The 26,299-nt window shown below is 41.9% G+C and overlaps 1 protein-coding gene across 3 annotated transcripts in view; it reads right to left on the bottom strand.

The window, feature by feature from the left end:
* Positions 1 to 26,299, bottom strand: part of ARAP2 (ArfGAP with RhoGAP domain, ankyrin repeat and PH domain 2) — a 609,403-nt gene that overhangs the window by 53,753 nt on the left and 529,351 nt on the right. For 2 of the 3 annotated variants that reach the window (XM_077477663.1, XM_077477664.1), the window contains exons 29-31: positions 20,513 to 20,595; positions 15,983 to 16,018; positions 13,497 to 13,560 (exon numbers count right to left, since the gene is read on the bottom strand). In XM_077477663.1, the coding sequence (XP_077333789.1) occupies positions 13,497 to 13,560; positions 15,983 to 16,018; positions 20,513 to 20,595 (183 nt within the window). The remainder of the gene's footprint in view (positions 1 to 13,496; positions 13,561 to 15,982; positions 16,019 to 20,512; positions 20,596 to 26,299) is intronic. The other variant, XR_013272356.1, reaches the window with a different exon arrangement.

Here is a 26,299-nt window from a genome sequence, read left to right as displayed (position 1 = left end):
AGCGAGACCTGATGTCAGCTGGGACCCGCCGATCGTTCTGGAGATCAGCAGAATGGCGGTCTGCCTGTGTAAACAAGGGAAGACAGAGATCTTGTGTTCCTGCTAAGCAAGAACACTGATCTCTGTCTTTCCACAGTAAATGCACCCCCCACATAGTTAGAAAACACTCCCAGGGAACACAGTTAACCCTTTGATCTCCCCTGATGTTACTCCTTCCTTGCCAGTGTCTTTAGTACAGTGACAGTGCTTTTATTTTAGCACTGATCACTATATTGGTGTCACTGTTTCCCAAAAAGCATCACTTAGTGTCAGATTTGTCTGCCGCAATGTAGCAGTCCCGCTAAAAATTGTTGATCACCACCATTACTAGTAAAAAAAAAACATAAATCCTTCTCATAGTTTGTAGACCCTATAACTATTGTGAAAACCATATCATATATGTTTATTGGATTTTTTTAACCAAAAATATGTAGCAGAATACATATTGACCTAATTTATGAGCACATTTTATTTTTTTATTTTTATATTGGGTATGTTTTATAGCAGAAAGTTAAAAATATTGTTTTTTTTTTCCACATTGGCAGTCATTTTTTTTGTTCATAGCACAAAAAATAAAAACTGCAGAGGTAATCAAATACCACCAAAAGAAAGCTCTATTTGTGGGAAAAAAAGAACATAGGTACAGCATCGCACGATCGCGCAATTGTCAGTTAAAGTACTGCAATGCCGTATCACAAAAAATCCAGGGGAGAAGGTAATTAAGCGTCCTCCTGGATCCAGCAATGCGGTCCCGAGTCTGGCTCAGGGTTACCACTTTTGGCATAAAAATTCCATCCTGAGCCAGACTCGGGAATACCGTCAGGGGGGTTAATCTTCCTCTATTATCACAAGTATTACACTAAGAGAATATGGGACTATTAACCACTTCAGCCCCAGAAGAATTGATCCCCTTCCTGACCAGAGCACTTTTTGCGACTTGGCACTTCTTCAATTTAACTGACAATTGCGCAGCTGTGCGATGTGGGTCCCAAACAAAATTGACATCCTTTTTTTCCACAAATAGAGATTTCCTTTGGTGGTATTTGATCACCCCTGAGGTTTTTATTTTTTGCGCTATAAACAAAAAAAGAGTGGCAATTTTGAAAAAAACGCATTTTTTTTTACTTTTTGCTTTAATAAAAATGTGCTATTTTTTTTTATAACTTCTCCACTTATATCTCTTCCTTCTTTAATATCTGAAATACGCATATATGGGGGAATGTCCAACTTTAAGGTAAATTATGGTAAATCAGAAGCAATGGGAGTGGGAGTGAATGCTGATTTTTATAATCAGTTATCCTCAGACTTTGCCTTTAGATGTGCAGACTCCCATATATGCTATTTAGGGACGAAAATACCAAAAACAAACTAAGCAGAGTTTTTGAATTAAACTTTGTACCACTGGCACAACAGAATAAATTAGACTTCCAGTGATGGGATAAGGAAATCTTTACTTGGTTTGGTAGAATTAATATTATAAAAATGAACATAATGCCAAGAATACTATATCTATTCCAGACCTTGCCAATTAAGATATCCCGGGGATTCCTAGAGGACCTGAGAACTAGGTTTATGCGATTTATTTGGGCGGGAAAACCAGTACAAGTTTGTAGAGATATTTTAACCCTGCCAAAGGAAAGAGGAGGGTTCGGACTCCCGGATCCAGTTGGTTACTATGAAGTCTTGCATTTAGCACGAGTACTGGACTGGTGTGTAGGTCAAAAAGATAAGCCGTGGATACATATGGAACAAGCATTGATCAGTCTACCCCTGGAGGGAATTGCATGGCTCAGGAACAAAGAAATATCTTACACAGCGAAGAAACACCCCCGATAGTGGGAGCCACGCTGCGAATTATCAAAAAGATATTTAAGAAAACCGGGGTGTCAAACTATCCAAGTCCCATGATTCCAATATTGGGCAATCCGAGGTTTGAACCAGGTGTGGTAGACCAGGGCTTTAAAGACATGAGGCAGCGGGGAATTAGCAGGGCTTTGCACTTCTCGGTAGACAACCTAATGAGGAGATTGATCAGGTGCTGGGAGAGGAATTAGACCCATTTAGACGAATACAGCTTAAAGTTTCCTTTGTGTAATAACATCACGAATGCCAGTGGTACGTGCACCATCAAAGTTCGAGCAAATATGTTTGAAGGGGGAACCAGTGAGGCATTCACAAAATTTAATATACTCCTTGTTAATTGAGCTGCCAGCCCCACAAGAACTGGCATTTGTCCAAGCATGGGAAAGGGAGCTAGGTGTAACATTTTAAAAAGCACTGAAAAATAAGATTCTAAAGTTTACGCATAAGGCCTCAATGGCTACTAGATACCGAGAGGGGGGGTATAAAATCTTGACTAGATGGTATTGAACCGGATATTTCCACAGGTATCGAATTTATGTTGGCGATGCCGGGGGGCAGAGGGCTCTATGGTACACATATTTTGGCAGTGTCCAAGATTAAAAGAATTTTGGAGGATGGTCTCTGATACAGTTCAGGAAATTACGGAAGTGTCTCTAGGAGAAAATCCAGCAGCTTTCCTACTAAATGATATTTCAGTATCTATTGATAAATACAAAAACTCTCTCTTGAGGCATTTGCTGACGGCAGCAAAAGCATGTATTCCCGTTCTCTGGAAAAATACTGCATCTCCAACCAGATCACAATGGCTAGGTAGAATATCAGGAATCCAGCAAATGGAAAACCTTAATATGATTCTGAGAGAGCAGGAGGACAAATATTGGAAAGTCTGGACACCCTATATTAAATATAGGGAACAAAATCCCTAAATAAAATCGTCAGAATGGGTCAGTACCAAATAATTTTGTGGCGCTCATTCAGGACGACGGAAGATGGCGATGGGAGGCATGGAGGAGGGAGGGGGAGGTAGGGGATAGATTATAGAGAATTTTTCCTTTTTTTGTTGTTATTTTTAGATAGTGGAGGGAGGAAAAGGGAACAAGGGCAGAAAATAAATAGTCATAGAGGGAATTATATGGAAATGACAATAACCAATGAAACAGATTAAAGATAAGACAACATCGTTATAGTAATTAATTTTGCTGTGAGGAAGAATGTGATAAACAGAGGAGATGTTGTATAGTTGTACTCATATGCAATGTTGTATTTGTATCCTTGTTAAAAATAAAGAATTTCCTGGCCGTGCAATTGGCGGCGTCATGACAAGCTGACGTGACCTCTGACCAGGAGGGAGGAGGCAGCATGTGTTTGCGTAAGTCTGAGAGAGACCACGAGGGTCAGGCAGCACCGGAGAATGAGAGGCTCTGGGCGGGATGCTGATGGTCCCCGAACTGGCCCCGAGCGGCGAAAACCCCCCCCCCCCCCCGGCATTACCGGACGTATGGCCGGTACTGTTCCAACGGACCGAGGAGAGAAACAACAGCGGTAGTTCTCCGTAGCGGTAAGGCGGCACCCGGCTCGTCCGCCCCCCCTTTCCCCCCTCTCCTCCCCTCTCTCTCTCGTTTGTTGTAATAGATGCTCTGTTAGAGTCTGCCTGGCTGATTAAGGGACAACAAAGACAAGCAAGCCCCGGATACCAGAAGTTCTTTTCTTTTTGTGAAGAGCAGAATGGAAAAGGTATGATTTTTTTTTTATTGTTTATTTCTTTATTTGACATATTACAAGTTATAACAGACCAAGTTACAATATCAGTATATATTTTACAGTTTTGTTTCCTTATACCGCTAATACATCATATTCTCGTTTTCCTATTTATTTCAATTGATCCGTGCAAAACAACTTTTTATATTTTTCTCTTATTCTTACTTGCCACTGTCATATATTCTACCTAACCATCCTTTAGACATATTTTAGACGTATTTACAAACATACACATGTGTGTATGTTTGGAAAAGGTATGATTTAATGAGAACTGAGATACCCGCTGGGTGAAAGTGGGGGACTATTCCTAACACTGGATGGAATTGGTAAGAACTTTGATACTTTGATGTCTGTAAAGGAGACTAGGCTGTGCGGTCCCTTAAAGGAGAAGTGCTAGTGACATTGGTTCTTACTGTTTATAAATGCCTGGGAACAACGAATAATATCCGATTATATGAATGTGGAAGAAGGTTGTGGGACATCTGCGATTTTATAGAACCAGTTGTTGGATTTCCCAGTGGTATTTACATCCCCCCAGGAGGATTGAGAGTATATATATTATACATATAAATTCTATTTGACTGTGCTATTACTGAGGAGTAGTGGGGACAGGGGGCCTGGTGAGGGGCATTCAAAAAAGCAGGGAAACCTGGAAATGTAAATGGTGCTCAGTTGAAGGCCTTTGTTTTCATTTTGACATAATACTGAAGGACTTTAGTTAAATTCACTGCCCGGGATCCCCCTGCGGAGGGTACGGAAGAAAGGACAGAGGAAAGGACCTAGTATACTGTTAAAAGCTGCTTGCAATTCTAAGGGGTCACCAAAGAATTGGACGCTTCATAATCCTCCACAGGTGAAAATATAAAATAACTTTGTATAGATGGGTAAAACACTTTCGTCAATAAAAGAACTAGGAATTAAAAGTTTAAACATCCAAAGCGTAAGAATATAGGAGGTGAATCTATACGAGGACTGATTTTGCATTTTTTTAAATCCCTGTGGCCCAGAAACTGGGGACAAGAAGGGGATACTGGAAGTATCTGAATAGTGCTTCACTAAAAAGAGATCCCAGGAAAATCAGCATTATAAAGGAGGCCCCAGTGAGAGAGATATTGAGTCTAACAGCAAATAGTTATGAAAGACTGCAAGCAGGGGAGAAAGTAGAAGTAAGGAACAGGAAAAGGTCCCCTCTGGCCAAGAAGGAGAAAGACACCCACTGGTGGGGAAACTGGGGAACCGAATAAGAAAGGTAAAGGAAGTTATTATGAGCAAATCCACAAGTAAAATAAAGGGGGGCCCCCCGAAAACCTCAAAGGATAGAGGGAACGACAGTTCAATAAAACAGTACATGACACAAGGTTTAAGTCCTAGAAACCAGGAAGGAATCAGACAACAACACCCCAAGACTGTGAGGAGGAAGGGATGGGATGAAAAACCCGGGGAGACCCCAGACCAGTCCATAGAAGAATCATTAAATGGTAGTGATACAGAAATAAGTAAATTGGAGGAAGGAAGATCGGAGGATCAATTACCAACAAAAGGCGACTTGATGGAAATGCTCACACGATTGGAAAATTCTATCAAAGCAGATATTAACCTTTTACGGGTTGATTTGGGGCATCTGTTAACAAGAGTTGGGACGACAGAGGAAAGATTAGAGAACCAGGCCCAGGAGGTCACGAAATTGAAGGAAATGGCTAAACTTTCTCAGCAAAATCAGAGGGGATTATCATATAGATTAGAAGACCAAGAAAATCGCAACGGACGACAAAACATGAGAATTCGATCAGTACCAGAATCTAGAGGGGAAGACTTAAACAAAATTATTAAAATAATATTTAGTCCATTTCTGGATAAAGGGAAGGAAGAATTTCCCGCAATTGAGAGAGTACATCGGATCGGCCAACTGAGAAATAACGGTTCGGGCAGACCCTGAGATATAATCGTGAGATTTAGGTTCTACGAGGATAAAGCGGACATAGGGGCGAAGTTGAGGGGAGGAGTGGTTCCCCAATATGAGGGCATAGAGCTGCAAATATATATGGATTTGGTCCCCGAGACTCTGACTAGGAGAAGGCTTTTAAAACCATTATTGGAGGAGATGAAGAAGCAAAATATTAGATATAACTGGGGGTTTCCGGCATGCTTAATTGGTATTGGGGATGGTGTGTCAGCAAGACTAAGATTCCCGGAGGAATTCGATGATTTTTGTAAAAAATTGGGTTTACAGGTGCCGGATCTTCCAGGATGGAGGGATGGGAAGGGGATGGGGCTCTAGGGGGGTGGGGGTGGGGGTGATGAGACGGAGGGTGCGAAAGCCATTGGGCTTCCCTCCCCCTTCCCGATCCCCCTTTATTTTGAGGGTCGGGAGGGGTGAGGAGACACATGTACGAGTTTGCCCTGGCGAGGAGACTCAACGATGGTTAAGTTGTATAGAACCATCAACGAGTTAAAGGCCGAGTATGGGACGGGGAGGGGGGGGGAGGGGGAGTTGGGAGGGAAGGAGAGGGGAGAAATCTATGCGGAGGAAGAGAATAAATCGCAGTTTAGAAGGGGAAAGGTGAATCTGCATGGCAAAAAAGGAGATACTAGATGTCAGTTATAAATTTTATGACTTATAACGTCAAAGGGCTGAACACGCCGAGTAAGAGGCATACGATTTTAAAGGAGCTTAAACGTTATAATGCCGAGGTGATTTGTTTACAGGAAACTCATTTCTCCCATGAAACGAACACTAAACTATATTCCAAAGATTTCCCAGTATGGTATTATGGAGACGCTATAACAAATAGAGGTAGGGGGGTGGCAATAGGGTTTGCAAGGAAGATACAGTTTAAATTGGAAGATAGATTGGTCGACCCCGAGGGAAGATATCTAGTTTTAAAGGGTAAACTGGGAGAGATGGAGTGTACCTTAGTTAATTTATATGCACCCAATCGTGACTCTGCAAAATACTTAGTTAATATCTTGGGTAAGCTGATGGATTTTAAGAGAGGTCCGGTGATTCTGATGGGAGATTTAAATTTCTGTATAGAACCGGGACTAGATGGTACGTCCGGTGTACAGGGGACTAGTAGGGTACAACTAAAAAGAACTAAACAAAAATTACATGCGTCCCAATTAGTGGACGCATGGCGAGTACAACACCAAAATGAGAAAGATTATACGTTTTACTCCCCTGTACACAGGATGTACTCCCGGATTGACTATATTTTTGTTGACCATAGAATCTTAGAAAGGGTAGTAGAGATTAGGATTGAGATAACTACATTATCTGACCATTCCCCGGTGGGGATGAAGATGTTAATAAGGGGAGATGAAAGGATACCTTTTACGTGGCGTTTGAATGAGGGTTTATTTCAAGATGCGGAGGTAGGAAAAGGGATCGAGAAAGAACTAGAACAATATTTTGCGATAAATGATACGGGGGATATATCTAGGCAAAATTTATGGGAGGCCCACAAAGCCTATATCAGGGGGATCCTGATATCTTTGGGAGCTAGGAAGAAAAAAGAGAGATCAGAAAAAATTTAAAAAAAGAAAAAAAAAAAACTATATTGGAGGAAATGTATATAGCCAAGAAACAACATAAACGATATTTGAATCAAGATAAAACGATCCTTCAAAAATTAATATCTAAACGGGATGAATTGAAAACCTTGATGGAACAAGAAACCCAAAAAACCCTCAGTCAAAGAGCCAAGGAAAGGTATTATGGGGGTAATAAACCTACCAAATATTTAGCAAGAAGGCTACAAAGGGAAAAATCTAGGAACTTCATAGAAAAGATTCAATCAGGTAAAGGGGATTTGGCTTTCAGAACAACTGAGATAGCGGAAATATTTAAAAACTACTATGAGAAAGTATACTCAGTAGAGCAGCCCGAGGGACTGACAATTGAGGAAAAGGAACTGCAAAGGGTAGAGTTCCTGGAAAAGGCTCAGTTAACAAAAATTACGGAGCTGGATAAGGAAATGTTAGATAGACCCATATCAGAGGAGGAATTAAACAAGGCACTTATGGATTCAGCTATGGGGAAAAGCCCAGGCCCGGGTGGGTTTACTTTATATTATTATAGGAAGTATAAGAAAATATTAATTCCGTATTTATGTAGTTACATGAATGGACTGGGTGTAGAATATGAAATGAGCAAAGAAGCCATTTCAGCCTCTATAACCGTAATTCGAAAGGAGGGGAAGGACGAGACGATATGCTCTAATTATAGGCCTATATCATTGCTCAATGCCGATACAAAGCTTTTGCTAAGGTGTTTGCAGGGAGAATGAAGGCCTTGATGAGTTCACTGATACATCCGGACCAGGTGGTCTTCATACCAGGACGGGAGGAAAAGGATAATGGGGTGAGAACTGCGCTCCTTCTGTCCCAGGTGGGCGAGAGGAGAAGCCCCAGTCTACTCCTGTCGATTGACACCCAGAAGTCTTTCGACAGGGTAGACTGGGGCTTTATATTTCAGACATTGGGAGCAATGGGAGTGGGCCCCAAAATGGCTAAGAGGATTAGGACATTATATAGCCACCCGACTGCTAGGGTTAAGGTTAATGGTATGTTGTCTTTACCTTTTGAGATGGAAAACGGAACGAGGCAGGGGTGCCCTCTATCACCCATTTTGTTTGTACTGTCCCTGGAGCCACTGCTTGCCACGATTCGCAATGATTCACAGATTAAGGGAATCGAAATAGGAAAGGAAGAACACAAATTGGCTGCTTTGGCCGACGATGTATTATTTTACATTAGTAACCCTAGTATCTTAAATCCTTACTAATGGGGTTCATCTGGAATAATAAGAAACCGAGAGTACCCTTTACTATATTAAAACGAAGCAAGGAAAAAGGGGGATTAACGGTACCGGATATCCAAAAATATTATAAAGCAATCGTGCTCTCAAGAGTAGTTGAGTGGGTAAGGGAAAATAATAAGGGGAAGAGATGGGTTAATTTAGAAAACACTTTTAGTAAGGTTTACAGTTGAATAAGATAGTGGGGAATCCACCAAAGTATAGGACACTGGACCCAAACACAAATGTTTTGACACAAAATGCACTTAAGGTTTGGAACGGGGTGTATAAGAAACTGAATGGTCAGTATAACTCTCCACTTATAGAGTTAAAAGAGAATGAATATTTTCCTCCTGGGTTAAAAATTAATAGTGGGAGTTGGTTAAAAAAGGAGAAGGTACAGATAAAAGACATTACAAAAAATAGGAGGATTTTGTCATTGCACGAATTAAAACACAAAGGAGAAATAGGAAAAATAGATGAGTGGCGGTACCTCCAGCTGGCCCACTTTGTTGGGAGCCTACCGCAGCCATTGAGAATGGAAAATTAGCTATCGCCTTTGGAGAAGTTATGCTTAATAGATAACCCAAAAGGGACCGTCTCTAGGCTGTATGGGCTTCTGACCGAGGGGGAGGGGCTGGAGAGCCCGCCCTATATACAGAAATGGGAAAAGGAATTAGGCACACAATGTGATAAATGCACACAGGGAAAAATTTTTAAACTTACTCATAGATCGGCAGCGGATAGCTTTACAGCAGAAATGAATTTTAAATGTATCTCTAGATGGTATGCTACACCAGATAAAATTCATAAATTCCAACCAAGTAGGTCAGGGGATTGTTGGCGAGGGTGTAAAGTGGCGGGGACGATGACTCACTTGTGGTGGAGTTGTCCAAAAATGAACATTTATTGGAAAAAGATCTTATATTATGTAAAAGAAATTACTAACATCATAATCCCAGAGGATCCTTGGATAGTATTATTCCATGGAACCAAAGGGGAAATAAAAAAGTATCAAGAGTCATTAGTCCCGCACCTCTTAAATGCAGCAAAAAGATTGATACCCAAGAACTGGCAAAAAGAGGAAAGCCCATCAATCTGGGAATGGATTGATGCAGTAGAAGAAACTTACTGAATGGTTAGGCATAGGGACAGCCACGATGACAAGGATCTGTCGATAGCAGATAAATGGCATAAGTGGGAAAACTTCAAAAAAACTTGGAGCTATGCAGAGCATGTTAGAATATAAGATTATAATGGGGGGCGGTTTAATTTTTTTTCTCCGCATAGGAAATAGAAGAGGGTGATGGGGGGGTGGGGGGTAGGGAGGGGGGGAAATAAGTAAAGAAGGAGAGAGATAGTTTTGCCCAATTAGATTGGATAGTATGTTATAGTTTTTTTTTTTCTCTTTTTTTGGATATTGAATAAAGGTCTTTGTTTGTAATACTAATTAAAATATGAAGCTACAATGATGTGAAGACGAGGAAAACTAAATGAACGTTAAGTTGATTGGGGCCTCGTGGAAAAATTAGCTGAAGTAGCAAAAAAAACAAATAAATAAAATAAATTTAAAAAAATAAAGAATTTATAATAAAAAAAAAAAATCCCCCAAAATATATAAAAAAACAATGTTTTTCCTCAGTTTAGGCTGATACGTATTCTTCTACATATTTTTGGTAAAAAAATCACAATAAGCGATTATTGATTGGTTTGCGCAAAAGTTGTAGCTTTTACAAAATAGGGGATAGTTTTATGGCATTTTTATTAATAATTTTTTTTTTAAATGGCTGTGATCAGCAATTTTTATCATGACTGTGACATTATGGCAGACACATTGAACATTTTTGATACATTTTTGGGACCACTGTCATTTATGCAGCAATCAGTGCTATACAAATGCACTGATTCCTGTGTAAATGACACTGGCAGTGAAGGGGTTAACCATTAGGTGGCAGTGTAGGGGTTAAGTGTATTCTAGGGGCATGTTTCTAACTGTGGGGGAGGGTGTGGCTGTGTGTGACACTTTACTGATCTCTGCTCTGATCACAGGGAGCAGAGATCAGTAACAATGTCACTAGGCAGATCGGGGAGATGCTCAGTTACATTAGCATCTCCCTGTTCTTCCTCCCCGTTAGGCGATCATGGGTATCCCCATGGTGATCGACTCCACGGGACCCGCGGCCCAACTCACGGAGCTTGCCGCGGGCGCGTGCACCTGCTGGCCGCCTCTTAAAGGGCAACGTACAGGTATGAGCCCTTCTGCCGACGTATATCAGCGCGAGGCGGTCGGCAAGCGGTTACAGTGCACAATCATTTATCAAGACAGAGCATGCCTTAATACATTTTATAAAATATGGCAGCCAAGGCTATCCACATTGGTTGTACAATAACCTTACTCTTCCCCGCAAAGAAGGTTTGTCATAGATGTTCTTCTGCATGTTTAAGAGCCTGTTTTTACTCATGTACTGTATTTAACAAAAGTGAGTACATCCTTCACATTTTTTTTATATTTTATTCTATCTTTTCATGTGACAACACTGAATAAATTACTTTGCTAAAACAACTCAACACACAGCCATTAATGTCATAAACCGCAGGCAATAAAAAGTGAGTACATGTGAAAATGTCCAAATTGGGCCCAATTAGCCATTTTCCCTTTCCCAGTATCATGTGACTCAGTGTTACAAGGTCTCAGGTGTAAACGGGGAGCAGGTGTGTTAAATTTGGTGTTATCACTCTCACTCTCTCATACTGGTCACTGGAAGTTCAACATGGCACCTCATGGCAAAGAACTCTCTGAGGATCTGAAAAAAAGAAGTGTTGCTCTACATAAAGATGGCCTAGGCTATAAGAAGATTTCCTAGACCCTGAAACTGAGCTGCAACACAGTGGTCAAGACCACACAGCGGTTTAACGGGACAGGTTCTACTCAGAACAGGCCTTGCCATGGACGACCAAAGTAGTTGAGGGCACATGCTCAGTGACATATCCAGAGGTTGTCTTTGGGAAATAGATGTATGCCTGTCAGTGCTCAGACCATAGTTGGTCTGCATGGTTGTCGTCCCAGAAGGAAGCCTCTTCTAAAGATGATGCACAAGAAAGCCTGCAAACAGTTTGCTGAAGACAAGCAGACTAAGGACATGGATTACTGGAACCATGTCCTGTGGTCTGATGACACCAAGATAAAATTATTTGGTTCAGATGGTATCAAGCGTGATTGGCGGCAACCAGGTGAGGAGTACAAAGACAAGTGTGTCTTGCCTATAGTCAAGTATGGTGGTGGGAGTGTCATGGTCTGGGGCTGCATGAGTGCTGCAGGCACTGGGAAGCTACAGTTCATTGAGGGAACCATGAATGTCAACATGTACTGTGACATACTGAATCAGAGCATGATCCCCTCCCTTCGGAGACTGGGCCGCAGGGCAGTATTCCAACATGATAACATCCCCAAACACACCTTCAAGACAACCACTACCTTGCTAAAGAAGCTGAGGGTAAAGGTGATGGACTGGCCTAAACCCTATTGAGCATCTGTGGGGCATCCTCAAATGGAAAGTGGAGGAGCGGTCTCTAACATCCACCAGCTCCATGATGTCATCATGGAGGAGTGGAAGAGGACTCTAGTGGTAACCTGTGAAGCTCTGGTGAACTCCATGCCCAAGAGGGTTAAGGCAGTGCTGAAAAATAATGGTGGCCACACAAAATATTGAAACTTTGGGCCTAATTTGGACTTTTTCACTTAGGGGTGTACTCACTGTTGTTGCCAGCGGTTTAGACTACAATGGCTGTGTGTTGAGTTATTTTTAAGGGGACAACAAATTTACACTGTTATACAAGATGTGCACTCACTACTTTGCATTGTAGCAAAGTGTCATTTCTTCAGTGTTGTCACATGAAAAGATATAATAAAATATTTACAAAAATGGGAGGGGTGTACTCACTTTTGTGAGATACTGTATATGTGGTCCTGTAATGGCCTTATAACATACTGTATATGCGTATCACTGTTGATCAGTTGAAATTAGTTATGTCTTTTTTTGTTTGTGCAGCTCTGCATGGTTACTTTGTAATGACCAATGATGATAGCCAAATTGACTGTTGTTTTTGTACTTTACAAATATGCAAAGGGGCCTGTCAGGTACGCTGCATAGGGCCCCGTGATTTCTAACAGCAGCCCTGTCTGTGTGCCCCCCCAATATGTGAGTCTGATACTCTGCTGCTAATTTTATGATTACTATTTTTATTTATTTATTATTGTTATTATTATTATTATTATTATTATTATTATTGCTATCAGCTGCTGATGCTTCTGCTATAATTGCTGCTTATAAATTACACTAATGCTAGATTTATAGCAATAGCACAGATGCATTTTAATAAAAATGTATAAAAGATATTAGCAGTATCTAAGAATTATGTTTCCAAAATAACTAAATGAAATGAAAATTATTTTATTAAAAATCACCTAAATAGCAAAATTATTGCAGTATACTCATTGTAAAATAAAGTATATAACATTGTCTGCAAAATGCTATAAATGGTGCCATTAAATATTTCATTAAGTACATCATAAAAATGCAGGTGTGATTTCCATAGTAAAATTTAATTGATGTGTGCCTGGGAAACCTATAAACCTTTGAATGTTAAGATAAAAAAAAATATTTAAAATAAATATGCATACAATTATTTTCATTTAAATTTTCAGAAAATAAAAACGTATAGGAAAAAAATATTTAAATGTATACTTGTACTCTAATCCAGTGTTAAAATGTCCCTTCTTGGAATTTCAATTTCTGTATCTTCAAATGAATATTTAATTAGTATTCATCAGACTGGAGATGATTTATTGGTCATGATTGAATTCTACCCAAATTTTATGCATGATGCTTTAATGTCCAAATCATAAAACATGCCCAGCAATTTGATTTGTGTTTCTTCAATAACAGGTTTATGGCTGGTATAATATTTTGAAAAAGAAAAATGTGTTTCTTTAAAATCAGTGAAATATGTTTATACATTGATCTGTCTGCCATCACTGTACCTGTGCATTGAGAATACTAATCATCCATTCCATTTGTGCCTCCTGTGTATCACAACAGAGATGCCTAAAAAATTAAGTATTAAAATCCTGTTAAATACCATGTTATTATTGTCAGTTTAGAAATCTAGATTGTACCATGTTGTCAAATGTTTACAGTCATTTAGCACACAATGAACAGATTTGCTATTGTTTTCTGCAGCCATGGAAGCCATCATGTGACCTGTTCTTTTATAGCGGCATGAAATGTTTTAAACGTTTAAATCTCATTCCCAGCTAGGATTGGAAATCCACACAGTTGCAAGAAACATTGCATATCTCTCTCATCCATGACATTGTAACTGTTTTTAAGAAACAAATCTCTGAATAGGTCTATGATTTATGAAACCTCAAGTTACCAAGTCACCATTATATAACAAAATTTACACACAAAAAGAGAAGTGGGTCAATTGTATTTATTATATCTGGTCATGAAGGGGGTCACTTTAAGGGGACATAAGGGGGGCAGTTGCGACTGGGCCCTGGCATTCTACCACTGTCGGAGGGCACCAGCAGGGTTGCTGGCCACAGGGCTCTGAGCTGAGAGCGTCTCTCCCATACATCCCAGAGCCTGCACTGATGGTTCCCCCTCCCTCGTACAAATGGGAGAGGAGAGAACTGATCTGCTCCTTCTCCTCCCACCCCTTTCCCCCTGTGTGTGCACTGGAGAAGACACGCTTAAGAGGGGATACGATAGCGATATACAAACCTTTATATGGTGACTCTAGCATTGGGAAGACACATGGCGCGGGATGAGAAGTACTACATTCTTAAACTGCGTATATAGGTTCTTTACTGTTGGAGTGATAATAATGTGGAATTCTATTCCATAGCTGATGGTGTCAAAGGGAAGTGTAGAGAAATTCAAAAACTTTTCAATGTGGTTTTTTTTTGTGAACACAATCTACAATGTAGTGACAAACACACAATCACACATACACACACTCAGATTGAACTGAACGGACTGGTGCCTTTATTCAGCCTTAGCCACTATGTAGCTATAATTACTGTACTTGCCTAAAAAGAAAAAAAAAACGTGTTCAATTCCTAATTATGAAAATTACTCGCATAGGTGCGACTGGAAACTTGCCCAGGTTCTTCCGCAGTCGATTGCCCCACAGCCAAGCACAAAAACTCGGCTCCACTTTTCCTCAAGCTGGTTATCTCCTTCTAACTTCTAAGCGACTCTTTCCTTCGGTGATACCAGACTAGATCTTGAGCAGACAGCTCCACAGTCAGCTCTCAGCAGCTTCAGCATACAGGCCCCAGGTCGCCCACCTGAAGCTTCATGAGCAACAAGCACATGGAGGCACTGCCCTGGAGCACAGCTAGCCCTCCAAACTGGACTGATCCTTTCCAGCGGGAAAAAAGCTCAGTGTACTTATAGCATATATACCGTCTCCCAGCATGCATTTAGGGCCCAGTTCCCTGTGATTGGTCAGGGATGTATAAATAGTAATGCTACTGTCTGCATAGCTCCACACCTATGATCCAGAAAACTTTTCTGGACAGCAGAGGGAGTAAACAGACTAGAAGCAGCTGAGAACACTCAGCAGACCTAATTTATCAAATCCAGCTGTACCGAATACAGTGAGCAACTAAATTTACCTAACACAAAGATTACATCAATGCTGATTGCAGTGTGACAGGCTAAATTTTCCCATCACAAACACAGCTCCACACACAGTGAGCTAGCACTAAATCTATCTAATCCTAGCACCTTACCTTGGAGGGTGCTACAAATATAATATGCAAACACACACATTTTTTTCAATAAAAAATAATTCCAGTAAGATGAGACCACCAAAAGAATGCCTTGTTTATACCAAAGAAAGACATGAATAATGATACAATTGATGTGAAATCAACAGGCACATAGCTTAACTGAAAAATGGGTCTGGTCCATTTATCAAGGGCTAGTGCTGAAGGGGTTTATATGCTAATATTAAGTTACTGTAACTGTATCTTCTATGAAAATAGTGACATGTGAGTGACTTTGATGTGTATGTAAGTGTTATTCTTATTTATAAAATTTGCAGTAACAGTGAGCTGGTCGTGACAAAAGGCACTAAATGTGACAAGGTTAATCAGGAATTGTGACTCAAGGCAGATGGATGTGAAATACTCCTTCTGTTCCTCCTTATTATTTTCTGTAAGTGTGTTATGATACCTTATTATGACAGCATGAGACATATTTTTTATGTGACTCCTGTTTTCTCCCTCTTCCAACACTCAGGCTATATGTAAGATAAAGAGGCTTTAATATTAGCGACGGAACTTAAATAATACATAATAATAATAATAATAATAATAATAATAATAATAATACATAATTCTAGTGGTATAAATATCTTTCTAAAGGTGCTATTATTTTGTAATTTTTGTGCGTGTGTGTGTGTTTTGTATGAACATTTTGAAAAACTGCAGAAAATTCTGGTTTTGAGACGTACCATTGATGTTTTTCAAAACAAGCAGTCAATCCAAATCTGAAAAGTCAAATAAAAAAAAAAAATGAAATCATATTTAGAAATGTATGGTAATAAACACTCATATAATAACGTAGTATAGGCTTATAATTTAGAGCTTGATATAGTAAGGTTATCATTTGTCCCTGTTTCCCAGGGACAGTTCCTATTTTGACGGTCCCTTGGAAACAGTCTTTCTTGGCTTCATCTACAAAAATCAGTGCAGCATAATCCTTACAGTGTGTTGACATCCACTCAGTACTTGCATGCGCCAGTGAGAATGGTGCTGCTGGACAACCTGGTACCACTAGACAGTTGCTGCACATGCACAGTCATCACCGGCTGTGTTATTTTTGATGTTTGTTTAGTGTGACTGCTGAACTGGCGACTGTGCACTGTTAGGCCGCGTACACACGGGCGGATTGTATGGCCTACTTAGTCCGTCATACAATCCGACGGACAGTCCGTCATACTTTCGAATGAACGAACTTGACCACACACGGATGCACAAACAGTCCGTCAAAAGCTTGCGCGATGACGTGTACAGCACGTACGACGGGACTAGAAATAGGAAGTCCAATACACAGCAATGCAACCTTTCGCCGTTCAAATCCTTTCTGAGCATGCGCCATTCTTAGTCCGTCGAACTAGCCTACTGACGAGCGGATTGTCCGCTGAAACCAAAGTATGACGGACAGTATTACGGAAATTCCGAAATACTTAGTACGCCAGACTGCACGCTGAAAAAGTCCGCTGAAGCCCACACATGAGCGGACTGTCTGCTGAAATGTGTTTCGACGGACTAAGTTGGCCATACAGTCCGCGTGTACGCGGCTTTAGGCTTACTCTATGCTGCAGGATGTCCAGGGACAATATTGAGGATTCCCGTAATATATCTACCAGCATAGGAAAAAAAGGTGAGGAAAACCAGGAAGAAAACCAGGTACAACCAATGAGCCACCAAGCTAAAGGTCGAGGTGTAATATGTTTGAAACGTATTGCAACATATTACCCTGCAACTTGTGTGTTACTTGCTCCTGGCCTGTGGTCTCTGTGTGTTACACCTTAGCTCTGCTCTCTGTGCATTTCCTACACCTGGCCCCTACACAGCGTAGACTCAGGTTTAATTTAACCTCCCTGGCAGTATGATTATGTCAGATTTTTGCATCTCAAAGCGGTACAATGTTTTGCATAGAAATTTGGTGTTTTATACTGTGGGTCTGTAATTCTTAGGATTAACTCAGTTAAATCTGGCCAAACAAGAGTCTAGTAGACATCCCGGGTATGATAAAGTTTGAAATACAAAATCATAAATTATAATATAATAAATAACTATAAATAATTATAACAAATAATAATATAATATTGGTAGAAAAAAAACAAAAAGAGGATTCACGCTGCGCTAAATATAAATTATCATAAATTATAATGAGAAAAGCAGCTGGCACTAGAGTCCAGATACAGCAGCTCAGAATACTAGAATGCAAAGAAAGTGCAGCGCTAAATAGATATCAAGTTATATCAATTACCGATTAATTAAATAAATAAATACATATTTAATAAATAAACAATCACAATAAGGTGACAAAGAAATATATATAAAAAAACCTCAGCGTGACATGAAAAAAACTTGAATAAAAAAATTCCAATTACAAATTATAAATACAGACAATATCCAAGTAGTGGTGAAAAAAGCCTAGTTATCAAAACTAAAGCAGACAACCACCAAAATTAATAAGTGAAAAAATATTTGCTCTAATAATAATATTAAATCAATTATAAATATTAAATTAATTAATCATTGATCAAGCAAATTAAATAAATATTAAGAAATCAGTACAAATGAATACTGCCAAAAAACAAATTGTCCATGCAATAGTGCTAAGAAAAACAGTCCAATCTCGAATAGGTGAAAGACAAGCGAATGTGATGCACCAAGGAGTGAGTATATTTAACCCTTACCGACTCCACATGACCATAGTGTAATGGTCGCTTTAAGCGTTGCGGAGAATTCACAGGTATCTCCAAAGACTTTGTCCCTGTGTATCGCAATGCAGGGAACAGTGCTTAGCACAGTGATGAATCAAGCAATCAAGAGTACACAGCTCACGGACACAGGGGGAGGACATCGCAGGATCTTGGGGACAAGGTATGTGTCTTTCCCAGGATGCTGTGATTCAATTCCTAGTGTGGCTCAGAGTTACTGCTTTTGTAAATGAAAATTCGGGATTACCGCTAGGAAGGTTAAGCGTCCACTGCTGCTACAATTTGGTTAGACCCACAATATGCATGCCACATCATTCGTCTACTCATGTGCCCAAGGGATTTTGTCTTTATACCCTTTGTTCCAAAAGTCTGTGACCAATTGTTCCAGGGCCTGTTAAAATGGGGGTGAGGGGATGGATTCATAGAAGTGGCTTAAAATGGGGGTGTAATATGGGGATGCTGTTTGAAAGTAGGCATGGTCTGTAGCATGTCCCCAAATTTAATCTTCAAAGTCTTGTAATCTTATGAAATAGACATATCACGCAATATAAGGTGTATTATCACACACAGGCTTTTGTCAGTGCAGCTCAGTAATGATGCCTCATCTCTAAAGCTAGTAATACATGGCCTGAATTTCAGCAGATTCCCGCTGAAGCAGCTTAAATTCAAGCTGTGGGTGGACCTGTAAAGCCCCATACCCACTATGAGATTTTCTGCTGATTTTTTCCTTCAGATTTACCAAAACCATACAATATGAGGTCAAACCTTAGGAGTTTCGATTTGTATGTAATCAGGCAGGCCCTTGCACTACATGGTTTTGGTAAATCTGAAGGAAAAAATCAGCAGAAAATCTGATAGTGTGTATGGGGATTAAGCAGCGCCTGGCTTGACAAACTTCAACTGAAAAATCAAAGGAGTCAAGCAGAAAATTGTTGGATAAATAGTGATTGCATCCAATCAGATACAGTCACTGTTCGGTTATTCAGGCTGGGTTCACACATGTACAACAAACACTCCGATATTGGGAGTTCATGTCGCATGAGGTATGAAAATCAATGTTTCCCTTTGAGAGCCATCTTAACTGGTCCAACTTTGAAAATGCTCCCTGCACTACTTTTGTCCAACCTTGATCATACTTCAGTCCATTGACTATCACTGAAGTCAGATCAAAGTTGGATCGCCATCTTAACTGATCCAATTTTGTGATGCGAATTGTGCTCTAATGATCTTGAAGGGGAACCCCCACTCCAAATGAAAAAAAAACGGCATGGGTTCCCCCATCCAAGACCACACCAGGTCCTTTGGTCTGGTATGGCTTTTAAGGGGAACCCCCATGCTGAAAAAACAGCATGGAGTCCCCCCAAAATCTGTACCAGACCCTTATCTGAGCACGCAGCCCGGCAGGTCAGGAAAGGGGGTGATGAAGAGCGAGCACCCCCCCACGAACCATACCAGTACGCATGCCCTGAACATGGTGGGTGAGTTCTTTGGGGACCTGCGCCCCCCCACCCCAAAGAACCTTGTCCCCATGCTGATCAGGACAAGGCCCTCTTCCCAACAACCTTGGCCATTGGTTATTGGGATCGGGGGGCGGGGGGCTTATCAGAATATGGAAGCCCCCTTTAACAAGTGACCCCCAGATCCTGGCCTCCTACCCTATGTGAATGAATATTGGATACATTGTACCCTTACCCATTCACCTAAAAAAAAGTGTCACAGGTTTTTAAAGTAATTTATTAAGGCAGCTCAGCCAATGTTGTTTTTTTTTTAAGTCTGGCTGGAGTTTCCCCTAAAGATCCATACCAGACACAGTGCCTGGTATTGTAGGGGATCAAAGTCGGATCCCTGTTCATTGAAGCCAGATGGATGTCGAACTTTAAGTCACAGGGCAAAGTCGGATCCACAACTGATGTATTGTAACAGTGTGAACCTGGCCTCAGACAGCAGCAGGTGCTGTAGGAAAAAGAGTAGAGCAGGGTGCTAGGTGAGTACCAAAACAACACACACCTTTATTAAGAAGCAGCACCCTTACATTTGAAGAACTCAGTAATCAGCCTGGTTGTGGGGGATGCAGTACGTCACAAACCCACAGTCCTTGCTGTTATCAGCTATTTGCCGGTGTTGCGCTTTGTGAGCAAAATCAGCAAATAGCTGATAACAGCAAGGATAATATAAGGGCCAGCAGCTCAGGAGACAGCAGCAAGAGACACAGGAATGCCAAACAGGGTCAAGTGTTGTGGTTGTCTGAATACAAAAGGAGGCAGGAAAGATTCTGCCGTCCATGCTGTTTAGCATGGATAGGAAAATTTAATGATTTCTCCAATAAGGCTGAATGAGAAAAATTGAAATACAGTATATATGGCTAGTAAGTCTTCTAGCCAGTACATTCATTGTAGCAATTAAGGGCAAATACAAACATTACAAAACTTCAAACTAGAAATGAAAACGTAGTTAGCAGTTTCTCCCCATGCTTTTATTATTGCTTGCCTCGCTGGTCGCTGATTTCTATTTATTGTTTCAGTTGCTTACCTTGTTGGTGGTTTCATCTTCTTTTTGACTCCCATAAAAAATTTGCATACCACCACAGGCAACACTTTATCTGGTTTAATGTTCTGAATGAAAAAAAGTATATATACAGTATACTGTTAAAAATGGTGTATACATAAACTCAGCAGTGTGGCATTTGCGTTAATATATGCTGCTTGTTTTTTTTATAAACAGTTGTATAAACAGTTGATAACAGTCAGCTTATTAGGAAAACAGTTGAGTTGATTTACTAAAACTGGAGAGTGCAAAACCTGGCGCAGCTGTACATGGTAGCCAATCGGCTTCTAACTTCAGCTTGTCCAGTTTACCACTTGCCACAGGGCACTTAAACCCCCTTACTAACCAGACTAAGTTTCAGCTTTCAGTGCTCTCACACTTTGAATAACAATTACTCAGACATTACTCAGACATGCAACATTGTACCCATATGACATTTTTTGTCCTTTTTTTTCGAACAAATAGCCTTTTTTATGGTGGTATTTGATCTCCACTGGGTTTTTTTTTAATTTTTTGTGTTATAAATCAAAAAAGACCAAAGATTTGGTAAAAAAAGAATGCATTTTTCTTTGTTTCGGCTATAAAACTGTGCAAATTAATAATTTTTCTTCCTAAATTTTGGCCAAAATTTATACTGCTATCAAGTATTTTATTTGGTCTTTGTGAAAGTTACAGAGTCTACAAACTATGGTGCCAATCTTTGAAAATTAATCGTATCTGATGTACTGACAGCCTCTTCTCTTTTCTTGAGACGCTAACAAACCAGAAAAGTACAAATAGCTCCCAAATTACCCCTTTTTGGAAAGCAGACATTCCATGGCATTAAGTAAGAGGCATGGTGAGTTTTTTTAAGTTGTAATTTTTTCCCACAATTCTTTTCAAAATCATGCTTTTTTTTTTGCTTTTTTTTACAAAACTGTCATAATAACAAGCTATTTCTCACACACAGCATATGCATACTACAAATTACACCCTAAAATGCATTCTACTACTCCTCCTGAGAATGTCAATACCAAATGTGTGAGACTTTTTCACAGTCTGGCCACATACAGAGGCCCAACATGCAGGGAGCACCATCAAGTGTTCTAGGGACATAAATTACACATTTCATTTCTTGACTACCTCTTATGCCCTGTACACACGGTCCGATGGAAAATGTGCAAACGGATCTTGTTGTCGGAACATCCGATCGTGTGTGGGCTTCATCTGACTTTTTCTGTCTGAATTTCCAACACACAAAGTTTGAGATCAGGATCTAAAATTTTCTGACAACATAATCCAATCTTTAAATTCTGATCGTGTGTAGACAATTGAGATGGACAAAGTGCCACGCATGCTCCGAATAAATTCTGAGATGAAAGCTATTGGCTACTGGCCTCTTTATAGTCCCGTCGTACGTGTTCTACGTCACCTCATTCTGAACGATCAGATTTTCCGACAACTTTGTACGACCTTGTGTATGAAGACAAGTTTGGGCCAAAATCCGTCGGAAAAAATCTGACAGATTTTGTCATCCTAATGTCCGACTGTGTGTACAGGGCATTACACTTTTGAAGGCCCTGGAGCACCAGGACAATGGAAATGCCCAAAAAATTACCTTTCCTGACAGACTCCATGGCAGCCTACATGTGGGTTTAGTCCCGCCTCCATTACCCTATAGGACGACACTCCCATAAATCTTTGCTCCCTGCCACAGGCCGTGTTCTTTTTTTGTCCTCCTCCATAGGACTTAACATGTGTCTTTTTACCCTGAAGACTTACTTTTTTCTACGTTACGGACCGGCCGTGCGACTTGGAAGTCGCAGATTTCCGATAAGCTCTAGCTACTAGCGGAGTATGGAAAAGGGGCATGTGGAAGAGGCGCTGAAGAGGTGTATGCCTAGTCACTGACAGGTGAATCCGCGTTTGAGTCATGAACCTTGCTACTAGCAGGTGACTGTTCGCCCCCAACGTCCCCCCCTCCTCCTCCTCTTGAAGTCCGGCGTGTGTGGGGACCTACCTCGGCTGGTGTCCGTCTTCTGGAGTGGTGAGCCGTTTTCTTTCCATGGCAGCCTGTATTTGTTTGTTGTTGCTTTCCTTTGCAGGTTTGCAGTGTCCCTTCGTTTCCCCCATACAGCGCCGTGCGGTGTATCTGGCTGTTTGGGCGGCTGGTTTCCGTGCGTTCCAGCCGCCCAGTTACTTCCTTGTTTCGCCGCTCGGTCGTTCTGCGCATGCGCGAGACCGGAGCGAAGACGAGGCTTGGTTCGCGCATGCGCGATGCGGGCTTCGCGCATGCGCACTAGCGTTTTAGTGACGAAAATCGTGACGTCACTTTGGCGGCGAATTTAAAAACAGAAAACAGCTGGTAGTATGCCTGGGATGTTTTGTAAGCCTGCAACATCATTCCTGAGCTCTGTTTCTTCAGTGTTAAGGTATGTGTCTTTATGGGATCAGTTTTTCCTCTGCCTCCTTAGCTGGTTTTTCTGTGTTTAAATTAGGCTGTTTCTTTCTCCAGCCCTATGGATCCTGGGGATGCCTCACCGCCTGCTAGTGGCCAGCCCTCTCGGAGAAGGTACTTCTTTTGGGGTTACCTACCGGGGGGGGGGGGGGGGGAAGCAGTGGAACATTAGGGAATGTTCCATTAACGCTGCTGGTTTGTTCTACAGCCCTTCTAGGTCTACTCAACGACGAAGTTCTCACCGAGGAAGTGACTCGCCTAAATCCCACCGCCGGCATTCCTCTTCCAGGTCCAGACGACATGATTCTCCTGCGAGAACCAGTCTCCGTAGCCGGGAATCTTCCCGCCCTTCATCAGCTCACCCAAGTCACGTAGCTGAAGGTGTATGCTGGGGGTGCAAGACGCAGGTTCCTGGTGACAAGTCCCTTTGTGATGCCTGTTATATCAAAGCGACGGGTGAAAGGAGTGACTCTGACCAACAGCTAAGGTCTATGGTGGAAAGATTGGTTAAGGACAGTCTTAAGAAGTTTGAAGCCCCCCAGTTGTCTCCCATAGAGTCTCCAAGGTCTCCAGGGAGGGATGCTCAGGCCCAGGACACTTGGGATTCCTCGCTGCCTAGCCATCCATCTGCTGTCCTTTCAGAGAGTGAATCTGAAGAGGAAGAGTCTGGTTCAGGTTTTGACTTTGCCCTGCTCCCTCCCTTGGTCAAAGCCATTAAGGAAACACTGAGCTGGGAAGAGCCGGTAGTGGCCCCGGCAAAACAAAGAAAATTTTTCAAACAATTGAAGAAAGAGCGTATTAGCTTCCCCTTCCTTTCAGAACTGGGAGAAGTGATTTCAGATGAGTGGAGCAAGGTAGAGAAAAAGAATTCTCTTCTATCTAAAATTCAGAGACTTTATCCCTTCAAGGAAGAAGAAGTTAAGAATTTGGAGTCTCCTCCTCTAGTGGACGCAGCAGTAATGCGATTGGGCAGACATGTTACCCTTCCCCTGGAAGACACAGTCTCTTTTAAGGACGCTTTGGATAGAAGAATTGATTCTGACCTAAAGCGGAATCTACCTTACGGCCGGGATGGCCTGCAAGCCGGCTTTGGCTGTAGCGGCTCTGTCTAGAGCAATGGAAGTTTGGTCCAATAATGTTGACGATTCACTCAGAAATGTTTCTGAAGATCTGGCCAGGAGTTCTCCCATTCAGGAATTGAGACTAGCTTCAGCTTTCCTGGGAGAGGCCTCGATCGACATTATCCGTCTGGTGGCTCGAGTTATGCTCTCCTCTGTAACTGCCAAGCGTGCCCTTTGGCTCCGTCCTTGGTTAGCCGATCCCGCTTCTAAGCAGGTTTGGTGCCGTATTCCTTTTGATGGTTCTTCCCTTTTTGGCAATAAGCTGGATAGTGCCATAACTCGAGCCACTGGAGGTAAGTCGGGGTTCCTTCCTCAGGATAGACGCCTGCAGGGTCAAAGAAGATCGTTCCCTAGGAAGCAGGTTCAAGATCGTGCTAGGGAGGCGCGCACTTACAGGCCTGGACGAGAATTTTCTAGATCTTGGAGGTCCAGACAGACATCTCTCAAGAAGTCTGCGAAAGGCAGTTCAATGGGGGAAAAGGAGCCGACTAAGTCCTTTTGAGATCAAGCCCGTCCAGGCGGTCCGGGTAGGAGCACGGTTGTTCCACTTTCGACACGTTTGGGCGGCCTTGATCCAGGATTTTTGGACCGTCAAGACGGTTTCTTCCGGACACACGTGGACATTCAGCAGTGTACCCAAACTCAAGTTTGTTCCCACATCCATTCCAAAGTCAGAAGAAAAAAGGCAAATTCTTCTAGCTTACATAAAATCTTTGTTGGATCAAGGCGCCGCTATTCCTGTTCCAGATGTCCAGCGCGGCAGGGGAATGTATTCACCTCTTTTCCTGGTCCAGAAGAAGAACGGTACTTGGAGACCCGTAATAGACCTAACGCGTCTAAATCGCTACATAAAAAAGGAGAAGTTCAAAATGGAAACGCTGTCCACGATCCAACAATCAGTGCAGCCAGGGGACTGGCTTGTCTCAATAGACCTCAAAGACGCCTATTTTCACGTTCCAGTGGCTGCAGAGTTCCAACAGTTTCTCCGTTTTTCCATTGGCCAGTTCCATTTACAGTTTACTTGCCTTCCTTTCGGTCTGTCAACCTCTCCTCGCACTTTCTCGAAAGTCCTTCTGGCAGTCGTAGCCTTGTTGAGAATCAGAAAGATCCGGATTCATCATTATCTAGACGATCTGCTTCTTCTCGCTCAGGACAAGGATTGTCTCTTGAGCCACAGGGATCAAGTCATCGCAACCCTCAAAGAATTCGGTTGGCTCCTGAATTTAGAGAAGAGCCAGTTGGTTCCTACGCAGTCTCTCGTATTCCTCGGTGCCCTGTTCAACACAGCAAGAGGCACCATCTCTCTGCCCGAGGAGAAAATTGCAGTAATACGAGACAGGATCCACCTAGCTCTCTCCTCTTCTCGTCTCAGTGCTCTTCATTGCCTAAAGATCATAGGCACCATGGTGTCTACTATACCCATGGTGAAGTGGGCACAATGGAGGATGCGCCCCTTTCAGGTGGGGTTTCTCCATCAATGGTCGGGAGAAAAGGCTCAGTCCATCGTAGTTACTCAGACCATGAGAGGTTCCCTCCTTTGGTGGCTTCGTCGGGAGAATCTACTGAATTGTCACTCTCTTCTGCCAATCAAATGGATCTCAGTAACATCAGATGCCAGCAACAAAGGCTGGAGGGCACATTGTCTTTCGGAAGTGGCCCAGGGCGTTTGGGACTTTCCCTCTCGGGGAATAGTGTCGAATGTGTTGGAACTACGAGCAGTCTTCCTAGCGCTGTTGGCGTTTCCACATCTGATAGTGGGTGCATCCGTAGTCCTCAGGCTGGACAATACGACTGCGGTCGCATACGTGAGGAAGCAAGGGGGCACCAGAAGTCGGTCTTTGCTGAAGGAAGTGGAGCCAATAATGCATTGGGCTCAGAGGAACCTGTCCAACCTAACAGCAGCCTATGTACCCGGAGTCCTCAATGTCCAGGCGGACTTTCTATCATGAGTCCACTTGGACAACAACGAATGGACCCTTCACGAAGAGGTGTTTCAGTGGGTTCTATCCCTGGGGATGTCTCCAGAAGTGGACCTTTTTGCCTCTCGTTTCAACAAGAAGCTAACAAAGTTCTATTCGAGGTTCAAGGATCCGCAGGCCTACGGGATAGATGCTCTAACAGAGCAGTGGCGATTCCACAAGGCATATGCCTTTCCCCCAATGCCAATCATCTTCCAATTCCTGAAGAGACTCAGATGGGAAGGAGTGGAAGTAT

This window comes from Lithobates pipiens, unplaced genomic scaffold, assembly GCF_037356315.1.
Source record: "Lithobates pipiens isolate NorthernLeopardFrog02 unplaced genomic scaffold, aLitPip1_a1.2 Scaffold_13, whole genome shotgun sequence".
Taxonomy (NCBI): domain Eukaryota; kingdom Metazoa; phylum Chordata; class Amphibia; order Anura; family Ranidae; genus Lithobates; species Lithobates pipiens.
This window is presented reverse-complemented; position numbering and strand designations above follow the sequence as displayed.